Below are 18,432 nucleotides of genomic sequence, written 5' to 3'. Positions count from 1 at the left end.
CCCTGATGTCTCTCTGTGCACGCCTTGAGCACTTCGGTCCGGATCGCGCACAGATGTTCTCCGTGTTGATGATGACGAACCCACGCGAGGAGCGACTCCTCTTCACACGCCGGGGTTGACCGACACCACGAGTCCCGGACCTACCTAGCCCGGATTCTTCTGTGGACATCAGGGCCCTCACTGAGGAGTCCCCCACAACAACAACACCATGTCGAAAGCTGCCAGCAACAAGGAGAAGAAGTCGTTCAGCAAGAAGCTGTTCAGGAGGTCGTCGGTGCGCTCCGTGGGGAGCTTCATGAACCGGGTCCTCCGCACGCTCTCCACCCTGTCCCACTTCGGCAACGAGGAGCACGCCACGGACGACGAGAAGGACGACGCCACCTTCGCCCCCTCCTCGACCACCGCCGGTTCGGTGCCGTCCGACGACAGCGACTGCGGGGGGTTCCTCTTCGGGGACAAGATCCCCGGTGTCTCGGGCCTGAAGAATCACGGCAACACGTGCTTCATGAACGCCATCCTGCAGTGCCTCAGCAACACGGAGCTGTTCGCCGAGTACCTGGCGCTGGAGCAGTTCAAGGGGGCGGAGACCGCCCTCGGCGAGAAGACAGCCAAGTCCAACGGGGCCGCCGTGGTGCCCGCCAAGAGGGGCAGCCAGCCGGCGGACGGAGGGGAGGTGACGGAGCAGCTGTCCGGGCTGGTCCGGGCGCTCTGGACCTTTGAGTACACCCCCCAGCACAGCCGCGAGTTCAAGGTAGGACCACCCCCCCACGTCCCCAACCCACCCCCATAACCTCTCAGAATAGGCTTTTGATTAGGACAGAGGGTTCTGGGTTTCTATCCCACTTTGTCTCAGTCTGTAGGCATTCTACAACAAGACCCCCCCCCCCCCCCCCCCCCCATCTGCTCCTTTATGACCTGTATCTGAATTCACTGTCTAACAACTCCCTGTTTTTTTAATGACCGGCCTCTGGATCCACTGTCTATAACCCCAACCTGCTCCTTAATGACATGTGTTGTCTGGATCCACTGTCTCACCCCTTCCTGTTCCTAAATGACCTGTGTCTGAATGCACTGTAAGTGACTCTGGATGAAAGTGTCTGATACATGTAAACAGGGAAGTATCCATTACGCTTGAATTAGTCTTCCAGGAGGCCTAGACCACAGCCCCCTTGTATTTATCTCAACCGCTGCGACAACAAATGAGTATGAGAACAACTAAACACATGCGGTATGACGTTCAGCTCGCAAACATTTTTAAACAGTAGAACGCAGGATCGATGAACTTAACGTCTGGTCGAGTCCCTGAAAAGTTTGATCCGGGATATTCAACCACTGTTACATCACAACGTGACAATAGTACATGATTGCTACCAAGTGGTTGGTATATCGACCCTGGAAAACTCATCCTCTCATCCACTGAGAGCTCAGGAAGTATTCTGGAAAACGTTTACTGTATATTATCCACACATGCTACAGCCTCAGAGCTTCTCTTCTCTATTTGACTGAAGGGTAATACATTTAGAGAACAGGATAGTCCAGTGGTAAGAATGTTTACCTCCCAGCTGAAAGTTTCCGGGTTCGATCCCGATTGTCCACAGTCTACCTGCAGGCATCATAGAGGCAGATCCCCCTGAACTTCTACCTGCTCTTTCCTTAATGGCCAATATACTCAAGAAAAATCTGGCTTCTAGTGTGTAAAATAGATGATTTCCGTACTCATCACAGAACCATTGGTTCTGTGTGAACATACCTAGCCCAGTCTGATTACATTCAATTTGATTAGATTGTTGCATTTGATTGCATATTAGATTAGAGAAGAATGTATCAATTTAGACTTCATTATATGTACAATTCTATTAGATTTGATTAGCTGGTTAGTTTAATGAGTTAAGAGTATATATTGGATGATATTTGATTAGGTTACATGAACAAATATCATATTGAATAAGAGAATCAGAATAAAAAAAATACTGATTGATGGCTCTGCTGTCGCCGGGCAGTCCTCCTCCGTTATCCAATCACAGCCCAGCTTTGTGTCAGTTGACCTTAGACAGCAGGGTCACAACCTCCTGGGATGATGGATTTGTGTATGGTTATATTTGTAATGTATGATTCATGATGTATGAACCAGACTAGTTTGTTTATAGCACCCTTCAAACCAAGGGCTATTCTTGAGATAGATGAAGGTAATTCGAAAATAGAATAATAGTATTTCAGGGTAAAAAAAATAGAATAATATAAACCTAACCCTAACCCTAACCCTATAAAAGAAAGAATATATATGTGGAAGCATAATAATGCATTGACTTTTTTACCATGTTTTCGGAATTGAAGGGAACATTTTCTCTGAACTTCAAGATAAGTTCTCATGAAAAGTTTTCTACGAGATATTATCTCTGTTCTCATGAAAAGTTTTCTACGAGACCTATATTATCTCTGGATTCTGAGAAAGTTTTCATGAAAACCTTTTTCTTTCTTGTTCTGGTGAATTAACAATCTTTTATTATCTCAGAATTCAAAGACATTTTTTCATGTAAAAAAATATTCTGCCATGTTTATCTCTGACCTGCATGGAGAAATGCTGCTCAGAACCGGGCTCAGCCTGAGCCTCCAACAGTGCTGTTTGATTAAAAATACATGCATAGAATAATGTAATGAGATGATATTGTAATGAGATAATATCTCATTAATTATAAGTTAAAAAATTAAGGAAGTCAGACACCGGTTTAAACTATTGATGCAAAGAAAACTTTACATACGTAAAAGTCATATAAATGTTAATGTACTTACTGCTTACTGAAATCCTTTATCTGCGCTCCTCTTTCTCAGTCCTAGAGATACAGTTAATACCACCATTATGCACAAATGACATACAGTAGTTACTCTACTAGTAAAAGTACCATACTTCCTGTAGTTATGGTTCACTACTCGCATGTGTGTATGGGAGCTTATTTCCTTCTGCTTCTTCTATAAATGGGAATCGATAAAGACAGTGTGCGTGTGCTTGTGTGTGTGTTTGTGTGTGAGAGCTTGTGTGTGTTTCTGTGAGTGAGTGAGTGTGCATGAGTGTGTTTAGTTGAGCATTTAAAATAACCAAGTGTGACGGTTCGATTTGAATGTAAGAAAGGGACAATTTCATCACTGAATTTATACATTTATTCAAATGCAGCTCTGAATGATCCGACCTTTAACTAACTTAATGTATAACATAAAATATCACCTAAGAACAGAGTCAAGACAAGTGGAATTTATTATGCATGGAAAAACATGAAATCAATTTTGCTAAATTTAAGTCCCAGCAGGGAGCTTGTTTCGAGCCCCGGTCGTGCCCTGCGTCAGGGAGATAAACTAAGCTAATGAAGGTTCACTGGAGTGTTTATAATACGTTCATGTGTGGGAGTGGAGGGATGTGATCCTATTTTCCTACTGTCAGTGACCTGGGAGGAGAGACCCAACCCACCTCATTACAGCTTATTAAGAAGACTTTGGTGATGACCGCACAACCTGCTCTCATTTAACTGGGACACGAGAGAATAGAATGATGTTTTCTTTCTATTTCTGTCTTGAAGTCATCTCAAGTGGTTGGGAGGCACCTGAGATGGTGCTTTTCTCTTATGTACCCACAACACTGAGTATCCCAGATGAAAGTAATCAGGGTAATCCAAGATTAAAGTAATCCCAGGTCAGAGTAATCCCACACCTTGACAGGACCCAGTCCGGTCTTTACTCCTTGTCCTGGCTTTCCCTGGTGCCACCATCACGGCCATCAGTCACCTCATCCATCCTGGAGGTTCTGCTGACCAGGGAATCTTCCGGAGAAAACTCTGAATATTTCATGAGAATGTTGCGTAAAATAAACTATGGCTTCCCTTGGAAAGGCTTTCTTCCTTTACCACAATCCATCAAAAACTCATTTAGTTCCTAACGTGTTGCTGGTGTTTGGGACAGTTTGTCGAGCGTTTTGTCGGTTAGGTCCAGAAGGGAATCTGTCTGGGGAGGAAGGGTCGATGTCTGAGCGAGATGGAGCGGTTCTCTTGGCCTGCTGGTGCTCAGTATAATGTAGCTCTGAAGAGAGGACTTGGGCCCTAATGTTGCCCTACATAAAATAACACTACCCATACCTAACCTCATTCTAACATAACAACATAACGCCTGAGCCAGAGTTATTTCAAGGTTCAAGATTAAGGTTCAGACCTTACCCGAACCTAAGTAACCGATGCCAAAAACAAACCTTATTTACCCAAAACCCAAACAGTTTTTTGTAATGACACCAATTTAGATGTCATGCTTCGATTTTTCTAGGCTTCACTTGTTGCTTCAGACAAAAGTGTTGGCTAATCAACAGCTGGGTGTCATGAATACAAACCTTATTTCCTGTGTGTTTCTCAAAGCACATCCTGTTTCCTGTGTGACAGAATGTGGTGTCTAAGAGTGCCCTCCAGTTCCGCGGGACAGCCCAACATGACGCCCAGGAGTTCCTCCTCTGGCTCCTGGATCGAGTCCATGAAGACCTCAACCATCTGGTCCAGCCTGAGACCAGACTGCCCCAGAAGGTAGACTACCACTACCCGAACCCCCGCAGTAGTCCAAATGATCTGATGTTAGACTGCCCCAGAAGGTAGACTACCACTACCCGAACCCCCGTCAGTAGTCCAGATGATCTGATGTTAGACTGCCCCAGAAGGTGGACTACCACTACCCGAACTTCCGCAGTAGTCCAGATGATCTGATGTTATCCTGCAAAGATCTAAAATAATCTTCTAGATAATCCATATGCTCTTTTAATCTATGTTTTTACCTATTTTCGTGTCAGACCTTTTCTTGTATTTTCTATTACCATGAGGAGAGCAATTTCCCCCAGGGTCAGTTAATAATCAGAATTTGAATCTGAACATTAGAATTTGAGAAAATATAATATAAATCATTGTGTTTGGTAGAACCTTTTAAATCAGTTGAATGAGCTATAGTTTGAGGCTGACTGACGGCTTATGCTAGCCGGATGGATTCCGCATTCAGTTCTAAAATGGAACCAAGATGGCCGCCAGGTCCATGCGGTCACTGGATGTGGAGACGCCGTGGTGGATGTGTGCTTGCTTGCTGATGACAACAGTTCCTTTCCCCCAGCTCCCGGTGGAGGAGGAGCGCGTATCAGAGGGAGCTCAACTGCCAGCACCCGCGTCCTTCGTACAGGAGCTGTTCCAGGCACAATACAGGTCTCCACGTCCCTTCATATCCTTGTTTGGACACACTTTACATAAGGGCACATTAATTAAACATTGATTAACATTAGTAAATGCAGCAATAAGTATTATTATTGAACATTACTAACACTATTAAATCATGCATAAATAAACACATGCTCATAAAATGAACACCATTGTGTAAATTAACAGAAACATCATTAGTATGTGTTCACTAGACTATTTGTTAACAGTTATTTAACAGTTGATTAATGCTTACCGGTCTTAACATTTCCCAAGTTAATTCATGATAAAAGACTGTACCCTTATTGTAAAGTGATACCTTTATTTCAGCTGCATTCACGTGACAATAATTGTGTTTTATTCTTTTGTTGTTTATCACTGATGTTGTTGTCGTCGTGGTAACTGTGCTGTTGGTGTTTGGCCTCCAGGTCATCCCTGACGTGTCCTCACTGCCAGAAACAGAGCAACACCTTTGACCCCTTCCTCTGCATCTCACTGCCCATCCCTGTGCCTCACACACGGTATCTGATTTGAGATAATCTCTAATCTCTAATCTCATTTGCTCTAATCTAACCTGATGTTTTATAATCTGATTTAAGGCAATCTCATCAAATCTGATCATTCTGAGCTAATATGATCTAATCTAATCTGATATTTTAACAAATCGAAAATCATCAAATGATGTCTCCTCATATCATATATATATTCTAATTTAAATGTGATTTTATATGGGTTACAAATTTCTGAGAATCTAGAATCTGATCCATTCTAATGTTATTTGATCTAGCGCCTGAATTACATTTTATCTGGTTTTGCTAAATCAATCTGATTCAATCAGATTGGATGTGTGTTTCAGACTGCGTGGTGATGGTGTAACCGACCTCCCTGTGTCATCCAATGGGGTGTAATGCGATGTAATGTAATCTGATCCACACTCATGTAATGCCGTCTGAATTGATCTGACGTGTGCTCCAGACCGCTCTACGTGACGGTGGTGTACCAGGGGAAGTGCTCCCACTGCATGAGAGTGGGCGTGGCCGTGCCTCTGTCCGGCACCGTGGCCAGGCTACGCCACGCTGTTGCCACGGAAACCAAAATACCCACCCAGCAGGTACGAAACGTAAATTCAAGAGTTCAGGGAGCTTACCCTCCCTGCTCTAGTCTCTACACCGGGGAAGGTTACCATAACCTTAGAACCACCTTGTTCTTTTACATGGCAAAGTGAGCTGTGAAACGTTATTAAAACACACAATCAGTTTGTTCAAATGGATACGTTTTGACTGGATTAACACAGTTTATTATTGTTTCTTCTGCTCTTCAGTGTTTTAGCTTTCGATATCGTACAATATCAACACCGACAACCCCACACGAGCTACAAGCACTTTGCCATGCAGCAGTGGACTGCAGATGGCTGCTCGGTGTTCGCGTTCCCGGTGCGTCCACGTCTAACCCGATCCAATCCGTCCCCGCTCAGATCGCCCTGACGGAGATGTACTTTGACGGGTTCCACCGCTCCTTCTGCGACGACGAGGACGACCTGGAGAGCGTCCAGGAGAGCGACTCCATCTTCGCCTTCGAGACGCCCGAGCAGTTCAGGCCCGAGCAGATCCGCTCGCAGCGCAGCGGTACCGCCTCTCATTTCCGGATCAGACCGGTTAAAGTGACAGTTGGTTTAGGGTCTAAAAGATCAGATCATATTCTCATTAGATTACGTTGGATTAATTTAGCCTCGATCATTTTTGATCATGTCAGATTATGTTCGATTCGATTATTTTTAGATCAGATAATATATTACCCTTTTTATTAGATAATACAAGATGATATAGTAGATAACCACCACCCGCGTCCTGACCCTCCTGCCGCACCCCAGGGAGCCCCCACCTGAACCTGAACCAGAACCAGCTGAAGTACGGCCCCGACGTCAACCGGATCTCCCCCCAGGTCCAGGACCCCCCCACCCCCCCGCTCAGCCCCAACAAGAACTCGGGCCAAGGGGACAAGATCGTCCTGCTGGTCTGCAACCGAGCCTGCGCTGGGCAGCAGGGACGCAGGTACCGGCCAATCACAAGCTCTCTAGCCATGCCGTCTTGGGGACGCCATGTTTGTGTTGTATGGTTTGGGCCCCCCTTCATGCTGTTTGTGTGTATTTATATATGTACATGGTTATTTATATATGTATGTGCATATTTATGCATTGTGTGTATATTGATATATGTATGTGTTTATGTATATGTAATTGTTATGTGTATATATCTATATCTGTGTTTGTGTGTATTTGTGTGTTTGGGAACCCCTTCATGCTGTATGTGTGTGTATATTTATGTATACATGTATCTATCTTTGTGTGTGTGTAGGTTTGGAAACCCCTTCATGTTGTTTGTAGAGCGCACGGTGACCTGGGACGGCCTCCAGAAGGAGATCCTGGAGAAGATGAAGCTCCTGCAGAGACCGGGAGTCCTGGTTCAGGTACACACTCCCCTCACCCTCCCCCTGAACCTCCTTCCCCCCCTCTGAACCTTCGTCCAGGTACACTCTCCCCCAAAACCTCCCCCTGAACCTCCTTCCCCCCCTCTGAACCTCATCCAGGTACACACTCCCCTAACCTCCCCCTAAACCTCCCTCACCCCTCTCTGTGATACCTTCAGGTACACACTCCCCTTATCTCCCCATAACCCCCCTCACCCCCTTTTACTTGGTCCAGGTACACACTACCCAGCATCGCCTCTCTGTTTCCATTTCTGATTTATTTTATTGAGATAATTTTTACATTTCAATTTTCAATTTTCTTATGTGATATTTCTACGTTTCAATTTCTGATGTAATGTTGATTTGTAGACAGGCGTCCTCAAGGCCTTTCTGTGTTGTTGTGTGGTTGGTAGGCGCGGCCCTTCAGCCTGCGGGTGGTGGGTGTGGTCGGGATCACTTACCTCCTCCCCCTAGAGGACCTGCCACTCTGTCATCCGTCCGTTGAGAGGTAATGCTCCACATCATGCACTAGAGGGCACTGTTACCCCCCATTTGTTATATTGTTGTCGCGCGGTGTCTTGTTCCTTCCAGGGCGTACAAGTCGTGTGGCCCAGGTGGCCCCCCCCACGTCAAGATAGTGGTGGAGTGGGACAAGGACACCAAAGAACAGTAAGTCTTCCTCACCGCCATCTTCATCACCTATCAGTGAGAGCCCTCGCTCAGAGTTTGGTTTAATCTACTTTATTTTATATTAGCTACCACGTTAACGATGCAATGAATCATTCATAATTGATTTTCACATCATGCAGCCATGCCGTTAAGGCTGAGCTTAGTTCTGAAATGCTCTTCCCATCATAATTGCCAGCAGAAGTCATTTAATTGAGCTCCTTCACATTTGTAATGGCTTCCAGCCAGGTACCGTCCTGTGACCCTTGTTTGATTTTGGTCTTGATGCCACTGACCTATATTTGTCGTCTGACCTCTGACCTCTCTGTGCAGAATGTTCAAGCGGACGGAGGACGAGTACATTCCCGACGCGGAGAGCGTTCGCCAGATGAAGGAGCAACACCTCCAGCCCCAGAGCTGCTCCCTAGCGCAGTGCTTCCAGCTCTACACCAAAGAGGAGCAGGTAGGCTTACACTAGCCAGGGCTAGACTAGAGAGTACTTCCAGCTCTACACCAAAGAGGAGCAGGTAGGCTTACACTAGCCAGGGCTAGACTAGAGAGTGCTTCCAGCTCTACACCAAAGAGGAACAGGTAGACTTACACTAGCTAGCGCAGGAATATTGCTTCAAGCTCTACACCAAAGAGGAGGGAGTAGGCTTACACTAGCCAGGGCTAGACTAGGGCTAGCGCAGTGCTACAAGCTCTACACCAAAGAGGATCAGGTAGGCTAACACTAGCAAGGCCTAGCGCAGTGCTTCAAGCTCTACACCAAAGAGGATCAGGTAGGCTAACACTAGCAAGGCCCAGCGCAGTGCTTCAAGCTCAACTCTAAAGAGGATCAGGTAGGCTGATGCCAGCTGGGGCTAGCGCAATGCTAAGCAATGTTTTGTATCTCCATGGTTACCCCAGCTGGCCCCGGACGACGCCTGGCGCTGCCCTCACTGTAAACAGCTGCAGCAGGGGAGCATCAAGCTCAGCCTCTGGACACTCCCAGACATCCTCATCCTCCATCTCAAACGCTTCCGACAGGTAACCCTCACCTGAACACACAGACACACACCTGGACACACCTTAAAACCCTTCCAACACACCTTGAAGCCCATGCAATACACAGTGAAGCACCTCAAAATACAACTAAACATACTTGTTAGCACAACTGTAAACACACTAGACACACGTTAACTACATACACCTGACCACACCTGACCACAACTGAAAACACCTTGACACATCTAGATATACCTGAAACACACGGAACACGCCTTCATACACCGGCAAACATAACACAATAACCCAAAAGTTGGTATGATTAGTAGAGGGATTCAACATTTATCAATATAAATCCATTAAATTAAAGATGGACCCATTTGAACTCCAAACGCTTTTGTCTTTCCTTATCCAGAGCCGTGGTGATGAGTGTAGAACAGTCTTTGCTGAAGTTGTTGAACTCGGTTGTGCGGCACATGGACCGTTATTGTCTAACCTTTGTTTTGCTCCCATTTCGATTGTATGCTCTGGATTGTCAGTCGATTTTGGACAAATTTGTCTGCAGCTAAATTACTTCTGGCCTTTTTCCACCGACGGTACCAGCTCAACTGGCCTCTACTAAGCCCGCCTTTTTAGGTACCTGGTACCTGCCAACTGGTACCTTTTTAGTCTCTCCTCCGTCAAGGTTCCAACAGAGCTGATCTGATACTTCTGTGTGACCTAAACATGCTGCTGGCCACTGATTGGGCACGCTAAGACGTGGCCAGTAGAGCTGGCACTGTTGGTGGATAAAGGCCATAACTGTTAACAGGAGGGTAACTGTAACGTTCTGTGGTGGTTCTCCGGGGGTTCCCAGGACGGCGACCGGCGGATGAAGATGCAGAACATGGTGCGGTTCCCCCTGGTGGGGATGGACATGGCGCCCCACATGGTCAAGCGGAGCCAGAGCAGCTGGAGCCTCCCCTCTCACTGGTCGCCGTGGAGACGACCCTACGGCATGGGCCGCGACCCCGAGGACTACCTGTACGACCTGTACGCCGTGTGCAATCACCACGGCAACATGCAGGGCGGACATTACACAGGTGAGGACTGGTGGATGGAAGGATAAGTAGTCCCTAAGTAGTTCATTGCCACGTCTCTCATGCAACAGGATTCACAGAACCTGATTCAAGGGGTTTTGGGTAAAACTCAACAAAAAAAACCTTAGTGAGTGACCCCCTTTGGCTTGCAAATCAATAGCTACAGAGATTCACTCCTGAGTCAATCCTTTATCTTGGGTGAGGGTGACCATTGTTCTGCTGTGGATGTCTCCCTCCCAGCCCACTGTAAGAACTCCATTGACGGACAGTGGTACTGCTTCGACGACAGCGATGTCCACTCCATCGTGGATGACCACGTGTGCAAACAGACGGCGTACATCTTGTTCTACCAGAGGCGCGCCACCATCCCCTCGTGGTCGGCCAACAGCTCGGTTGGCGGTATGTCCAGCCCTTGTCTACACCATGCACTGCTTCAGTCGGCCGTCAAGTAGCCAAACCCTTTGGAGTAAATGATATAGGTCTGATTGCTTTGTGTATGAAGAGGTTACCACCAGCAAGTCAATTTTGGTCTTCGACTGATGAATATGTAACCCTACATGGTCCCTGCCCTGTTCTCCTGTCCGATAGTTTGACCCCAGACGTACAGACTCTGCTCTCTTCACTTTTGGTTAAGACCTTTTCACGACAAACTATACCCGGCTCTGTGCTGAAACGTTGCAGCTGAAAGTAAAGCTGTTCCCAGTTGTGGGTGTTAACCTGATCTTTGTGTCTGCCGGTTCCCTCCAGGGTCCACCAGCTCCTCGCTGTGCGAACACTGGATCAACCGGCTGATGGGTAGCCGGCCGCCCAGCCAGGCCTCGTCCGGCTCCTCCAGACGGACCTCGCTGGCCTCCCTCTCCGAGTCCGCAGAGTTCGCTGCCGAGCGGAGCGAAGACGATGGTGAGTTATGACCTCTAACCCGGTTTCAGAGCTGTGGGACGACCCGCAGGCAGTTGACGTGTGAGAACCAAACCGCAGATTGGTTCCCTGTATTAAGAGGCCTCCCATCTCTAACACATGCTATTGCATGCATACCCACCTGCTGGTTAAGCATTAAGCGACAAGACTCTCGTTCACTTATTGAAAATGAAGCAGAAGGCTGTTCACAAGAGGGATGGCTGCTGGACCCCCAGGGTTTGTTTTCAAAGGCGGTGTTTGGTTTTGTTCTCCTTTTAGAGATACTTCATTGGTATCCTTTTAGAGTTGATCCTGAAGATTGCAAGTTCCCCTCCAAAAGACAGAATGCATTATTGATGTGGAGCGCTGATTCCCTGACTAAACAGAACAGTTTATCTGGTGCATTTTGCTTCCCCAAACCGTGTGCACCTACCCGTGTGTCAGCTAAAACAAAACGAGAGGGCCTCTACCTGCGACTATCAGTGCTCATATGCTACACACGCATTAGGGCAGACCCCCTGGTGCAAACGCACACAACCCAGCCCATTTTCCACGTCTATTTCCGTGCCTCTTTGATGTCTAATTAATGGCGCAATAAAAACTTTAAACATGTCATTCCTAAATTACTTATCATCCGGTTCTAGCAGCAGCTACTTTATAATCATGGTGTTACATAGTTGTAGGCTAGGTGTTCCTTTTGAAAAAAACGAAACAAACAGAGTCGAGTGTTCATTCCCTTGTCTTGTGCTTCGTCGGTCCACCAGGACTCTCCACGCGGTCCATAATGCGGGGCATGCAGAGGCAGCCCCTGTCCGCCCGCTCCTCCATGGCCAGCCCTCTGGCCCTCAGTGACAACAACGGCGCCAAACCCTCCTGGCCGCTCTCCGCCAAGCTGCAGCTGCGCTCCAACTCCCCCTCCCGCTTCTCCCTGGAGCCCCACTCCTCCTCCTCCCCCACGCTGGAGCGCATCGGGGAGGCGGTGGACGACCGGGCCTCCGGCGCCGCCGCCGCCGCCCGGCACGAAAAGCTGTCCGGGGGGAAGGGCTCGCTGGCGGCCGCCGCCGCTGAGAACACCCCGGGGGCGAGGCGGAGGCTGGCGGAGCAGCCGGCCCTGGCGAAGGCGGGTTCTACCGCGGCGGCGGCCGAGTCGTGGAGCTCCAAGCAGGCCGGCGACAACAACAACCTCTCGGCCGGTGCCGAGCCGCTGACCCCGGGACCCGTCTCGCCGGCCAAGGACTCCAAACTGAGGAGCGGGGAGGGGGAGAGCTCCGGAGGCGGCAAGCGAGCCGCGGCCAAGACCTCCGTGGAGTCCCAGGAGAAGAGTCCCAAGAAACGCCCGGCGTCCTCCTCCACCTCCTCCAGCTCCCCGTCCCGCGCCGCCATGGACAAGTCCCCCTCCAGGACTCAGGCCAAGGGCGGCTCGGTGGCGCCTCACCCCAAAACCAAAGGCGACGGGCCCTGTAAAAGCCTCAAGACGGCCTCCTCGAAGACGGCCACGCCCTCCAAGAAGAGCTCCTCCCAGACCCAGGAGACGCTGCGCGTCGACTCGGCGCAGCCCAAGAAGAAGGGCGGGTCCGCCGGCTCCCAGAGCTCCCAGCCTCACCGGCGGCCATCCCCCAGGGGCGGGGCGGAGAGGAGCACCGCCTCCTCCAGAACCAAGGGGGAGGAGCGCAGCGCCAGCCGCGACTCGCCGAGGGCGCCGGTGTCCGACCGGAAAGCCCCTCCCCGTGCGGGAGCGGCGGCCGCGACCCGGGGCGACGGGGCGACGGGAGGGGGGAAGGCGGAGCCCCGCGCCGCGGCACAGAGCTCCAGCAGCAGCTCCTCCATCACCAGCCTGCGCTCCTCTAGCGTGGGCCTGTCGTCCTCCAGCGCGGCGGCGGCACCCAAAGGCCCGCGGCCCAACAGCAGGACCGAGGAGAAGGGCTTGTCCTTCTTCAAGAGCGCCCTGCGGCCGAAGGAGGGCCGCAAGGGGGCGGCCGGGGCCGGGGCCGAGGCCCGCAGCCCGGACCCGCCCTCTGGAGACGGGCCTGTCGAAGCGTCCTCGGAGGGGGCTACCAAGAAGGCCCCGGGCGGGTCCGCAGAGGGCTCCGCCAAAGACAACGAGTCCTCCAAGCCCGCCGCCACGGCCGCAGCCAAGAGATCCCTGCTGACCTCCAACAAGACCAAGAGCTCGGCGGCGCCGGCGGCCGCTCAGACCCTCGCCAACGGGAAGGAGGCGGCCAAGAAGGAAACGACCAAGAGGATCATGCCCTCGAGGAAGATCCCCATCAGCTCCACCAGAACCCAGAAGCCTAAGTAGTGTCTGAGGAGAGGGTCCCGAGGTAAGGGTTCCCCGGTCTTTAGGGAACCTTCCCAAAGCACCTGAGGCTTAAGGTGGGCCAGCGTCAACGCCTGCCATTATGAACTGTGGTCGTCCACCAACTGTTACATAATTATATAGGAATGAATCTAAAAATGTAAACAAGGCACTTTGTATCGATTGCTTGAATTGATTTTTGTATTATATATATATATATATATTTATTGTTCTTGTATATATTTATGAACTGCACATGTATTGATATATTGGCTTGGTCTGTCTGTATCATGACTGTATAGTAGGAGGTGAGGAGGGGCTGTTCGAGGACTAACCTGAGAAGTATTTTAAGACGGGTTGCCGGGTGGCTTAGTGCAGATCCTGTCCATGAAGAATGTGATTGGTCGAGACAGGAAGTTGAATCAGCTGTATAACTATTTTAAGGATTTTTGTTGTTCCTGTCCGTCTCTCCAGAGGTCCTGGGAGTTTTAACATAACTTTGGTGCCTCAGACAAATCCTCGCTTCGTATCTACATGGTATACAACTCAAGGTGTTGGTACATTTCTAAATACAATTTTGATATTTATTAAACACTGTTCAATACACAGTTTCCACAGAAACACATCCTACCTAATTACAAATGCTGTTTGATCTGTTGGTACGCCAACGACAGACTCTTCGATACTGTAGAGATCCAGAGCCTTTACACAACACGGTACGTCTATGTCTCGAGGCTGCTTCCGTACAAACTACAGACCAAGGTGGTTCTGGCGGCGGTTTCTAAACGGCGCCTGTCCCCGTCAACTTGCTGGTTCAAAATCACCGCAGTGGGGGCGCAGTTTACGAAACGTCTCGTTGTCTGACAGACAGCAACATTCAACATTCCTCACAGATAACGCGTGGTTATCACTAGTCGGACACGCTGTGCTGTCCAGCACCATACATGTCCACACAGCATTATGGTGCTTTTGGTTTCTCCATCCCCTATAGCGATCACAGCTTGTATGCGTCATTAGCTTATTTGCGCCTGCGGTCTGTTTCACGTTGAATGCACAGAATCAGAGAAAAGAATCGCATCATTTATGAAAATGTATGACAGCAATTGTTGCATGATAAATTGCTTATGCATGCACGAAACTATGCAAGCAATACTTGCTAATGGCCACACTGAGTATGTATAACTGCTACTTTGGGACGTGTCTATATTTTTAAGTGTATATTTTTCCAAATGCCAGCATCAAAGAGCATGTTTAGGCATCCTTTACTAATGCTTTGTTTGCACATTTCCTCAGAGTAATATATTCATTTTGTATGAATGCTACTTACTGCTCATCCACCTCAAAGTAAACCAATTCACATGCAAATGAATGTTTTCTCTACTGTATTCATTTGTCTTCTTAAAGAGACTCCATCCATGGGTTTCATTCTTCCAACTCTTGTCACTTCACAATGACAACTTTTAACCGTGTGTGTGTGTGTGTGTGTACCTGTTCCGGCTCAAAGGTTGTGCTCTTACCGGTGCAGAGAGGGGTTGTGTATGTGATGCAGTCGGTGTCATGTGCGTGCCTGGGTATCAGTGGGTGTGGTTCTACATTCCAGGCTCATCAGTGGCATTCTCCACAGCAACCAGTCCGACTCACTGCCTTCCTCCGTCTTTAAACCTTTAAAACCATGAGCAGGAGAGTCTCCAGGCTTTACTGCGATGTTGCATAGTAAAACAAACAAACAAAAAAAAATCACTCATCACATAATTGATTGTATAGAGATTGATCTTAAAAATGTTTTATAATGAGGTTCTTTCATAACTGTAATAACGACTGGCTTTTACAGTTGGGTGCGTTGGGTTACGACCACCGACCTGCAGGTTTTCTGCTCTTCACCTGCATGAGCGCTTCCCCTGACGTCGGCTGATCACACGTGGCCCCTGCCGCCGTCGTGGTCGGGACGAAATGCAGTTTCTGATTTGGTCACAAAGTCCTGTTGGATCGATGAGTAACGTTAAGGACACCACACAGCCCTTCCTCCTCTATATGATAGATTTCTACCGTAAATTGTCAGGAAACCACAGAGGTAGGCCTACAGCGCTTTGTAATCAGGAGGCCTACCATGTTGATGACAATAAACGGTTACAATTGGTTTTAGTTTTAATTCTTTTTTGTAATACATCGAATTTCTTTATGTGACTACGTGTAATTTTGGTTCTTTTTTGCAGAATCCATCGACATAATTGGTTTGAGGGTTAAAGTTTGGTCAGTCCACTTCAGTTCGAGAACAAGATATCATGTCGGTTAATAAAATACCTTTGGTTACGTTTCTGTTGTTTTTTTTGTTATGGTTTCTATTCTTCATATGTCCACATGATGGAGCCCTTCTTCCACAAGTTTAATCCACCACCTACACACCTGTCAACCCTCCCGTTTATGCCGGGATTCTACCGTATTTCACATTCCTCCCCCGCTCCCTCACGTTTACATTTTTTTATATAAAAAAAGAAAAATAATATTGGCAGTGCGTTAACGTTGACGGAAGTGCATAATGTGATGTTCCGCTCCGGTAAAGAATAGCTTCGGACCAGACGAATCTCGCAACTTCATGTTTCATTTGCTATGCAGATAAGGGCTGGCTTAGCTTGCGTACATAATAATTCTGCCCGGTACGAGATGGACCGACCAATCACAACCGTTTATCTAATACGAGGCTTGATATATACGAAGACGAACAGAGGAGCGCCGTAAAGGTCATTTTTCAACCATAACAAAGATGGCTGCCTCTGATGTCGAATATTCTATAGATAACGCTATCGAGACAGTATTTAACAAACTGAACAGTATATTTTCACTGAAAGAAGGAAAAAAGGACTTTACCGTAGAAATATGTTTGTTTGTCGCTCATGCTGGTTGCCCGTTTCATGGCTATGCATTGTAAGCCAATCCAAATTGCGTACAGACTGCTTGAAATGTTAAAGAAAGGGCCAGTCACTTTGCTTGAAATATGTTTCAAACATGAGCCAAAAAGATTGCTAAAAAAAAAAGAGAATTGCCAATCAGATCACTCAAAAAGAGACAATGAGACATCAGATCGCTCAAATAATAACAAAACTAGTCTATCAAATCGCAAAAAAGTAAATAAAAAGCTAATCGGATCGCTTGAAAAAACATGAGCGTTTTCATCAATCAGCATTGTGTTACCTCTGGCAATCTATAGAGTTAGATACATTAAATTAAATGCCAATCGTCCAGATTGCAAATTTTAATTCAAGTGACATCTTTTTGTTAAGATAATGACCAACATAAGCGGGACTTGAACCTCAATTAAAACAAAACAATTTAGGTGAAACAAATGTCCGCCAAGACATTTGTTGGACAATGTTGGACAAAAAAAAGGTGCTTTGATTTTTTTTAGATCTGCCTTTATATTTATACATGGAAATATGCCATCACTTGCATCGTCCCCTCCAAGGCTGAAACCAAAGGGATAGGCTCTCGCCGACAGCCAAATATGTTTCATTGATCGTTGATCTGAGCACAGGATGGATGAGAGAGAGAGGGAGAGACAGAGAAAGCGAGAGAGAGATAGAGAGGAGAGGATGAACACTGTGAGAAAGCAAGGGCGATTGTGTGTTTGTACTATATGTTTGTGTGTGTGTGTGTGTGTTTATTTTTTTGTCAATGTATGTGTATATGTTTGTGTTTCTGTTTGTGGGTGTTTGTCGGTGTGGGTGTCTGACAGTCTGAGTCGCATAAGTCGACTGCAGCTTGAGTTAAAAAAAAACATAGTCCTCTCACTTAGAACCTAATTCTGTCTTCCTCACTTCGGTTCTCGCTTTCTTCCCTTCCACTCTCCTGTCATTCCTCTCTTCTGCCTCCCTCATCTATTCAGTTCTTCCTCTCCGTATCTCCCTAATCCATGCTGACACCAAGACGTTCTCCCTGCCTTTATTTTCTTCTTCATCATCCTTATCACCATGTCCAACGTCATCATCAGCATCATCCCCAACATCTTCACCATCATCATCATCGTGAGTACATGTCTTGATGTTGCGTCACCGTGCATTTTTACAGCACGAAAAAGCAAAACAAGGTGAATAATTTAGAGTTGATGAGTCGGAGGCTCGGCTGCTCTCCACTCCGCTCCTCTCCACTGAAGTCATGTTCCGCTTTTACTTACAGGCCTGAAACATCTCAGAGGCTCGGGTGCCGCGGAGGCCATCGGCTCTCAGGTGATCAAATATGAATGACAGTGTGGCACCAGGGAGCACTGGACACCTCCTCCCAGTGCCGGGTCGGAACACAACCTGCTTTCTCAGGCACGCCGAAAGGAATCAACATAGAAGTTGCCCAGGACACCTCTGAAAACATGCTCTGAAGACATCATGGTCAGCTTTGGAACCTTCCTTAAAAGGTCCCACCTGCAGCAAAATTACTAACACGACGATGCCACACCTTTCAAGAACATGACAACACAGCAATAAATAATCTAGTAAAAGCTCAGGACCATGCCTAGAACACACCAAGAACACGCATTAAACACACCTGGAACATGTAAAAAAAACATGAGATGAACAGTTCAGAAAACACGCTAAGGAACAGTTAAGAGCAGCTTATGAATTGACTAGAATGCATCAGGAACTGCTCAGGAACATGCCTAGAACCCACCAAGAATAGCTCAGGAACATGCCTAGAACACGTGAAGAACTGCCTAGGAACATGCCAAGAACGCATCAAGAACTGCTCAGGAACATGCCTAGAACTGTAGAACACATCAAGAACTGCTCAGGAACATGTCTAGAACGCATCACGAACTGCTCAGGAACATGCCTAGAAGTGTAGAACACAT

The 18,432-nt window shown here is 47.7% G+C and overlaps 1 protein-coding gene across 1 annotated transcript; it reads left to right on the top strand.

Moving 5' to 3' along the window:
* The first annotated feature begins 208 nt into the window (after positions 1–208).
* On the top strand, positions 209–15,909 carry LOC115531274 (ubiquitin carboxyl-terminal hydrolase 31). Its single transcript, XM_030340427.1, has 16 exons — positions 209–751; positions 4,416–4,553; positions 5,125–5,213; positions 5,633–5,725; positions 6,180–6,315; positions 6,679–6,829; positions 7,075–7,255; positions 7,559–7,670; positions 8,084–8,178; positions 8,262–8,339; positions 8,670–8,799; positions 9,246–9,365; positions 10,180–10,405; positions 10,643–10,801; positions 11,150–11,302; positions 12,064–15,909. Exons 1-16 carry the CDS (start codon positions 209–211, stop codon positions 13,596–13,598), a joined length of 3,939 nt encoding a protein of 1,312 aa, XP_030196287.1. The 3' UTR covers positions 13,599–15,909.
* The last annotated feature ends 2,523 nt before the right edge of the window (positions 15,910–18,432 follow it).

Source organism: Gadus morhua, chromosome 18, assembly GCF_902167405.1.
Source record: "Gadus morhua chromosome 18, gadMor3.0, whole genome shotgun sequence".
NCBI classification, from domain to species: Eukaryota; Metazoa; Chordata; class Actinopteri; order Gadiformes; family Gadidae; genus Gadus; species Gadus morhua.
This window is presented reverse-complemented; position numbering and strand designations above follow the sequence as displayed.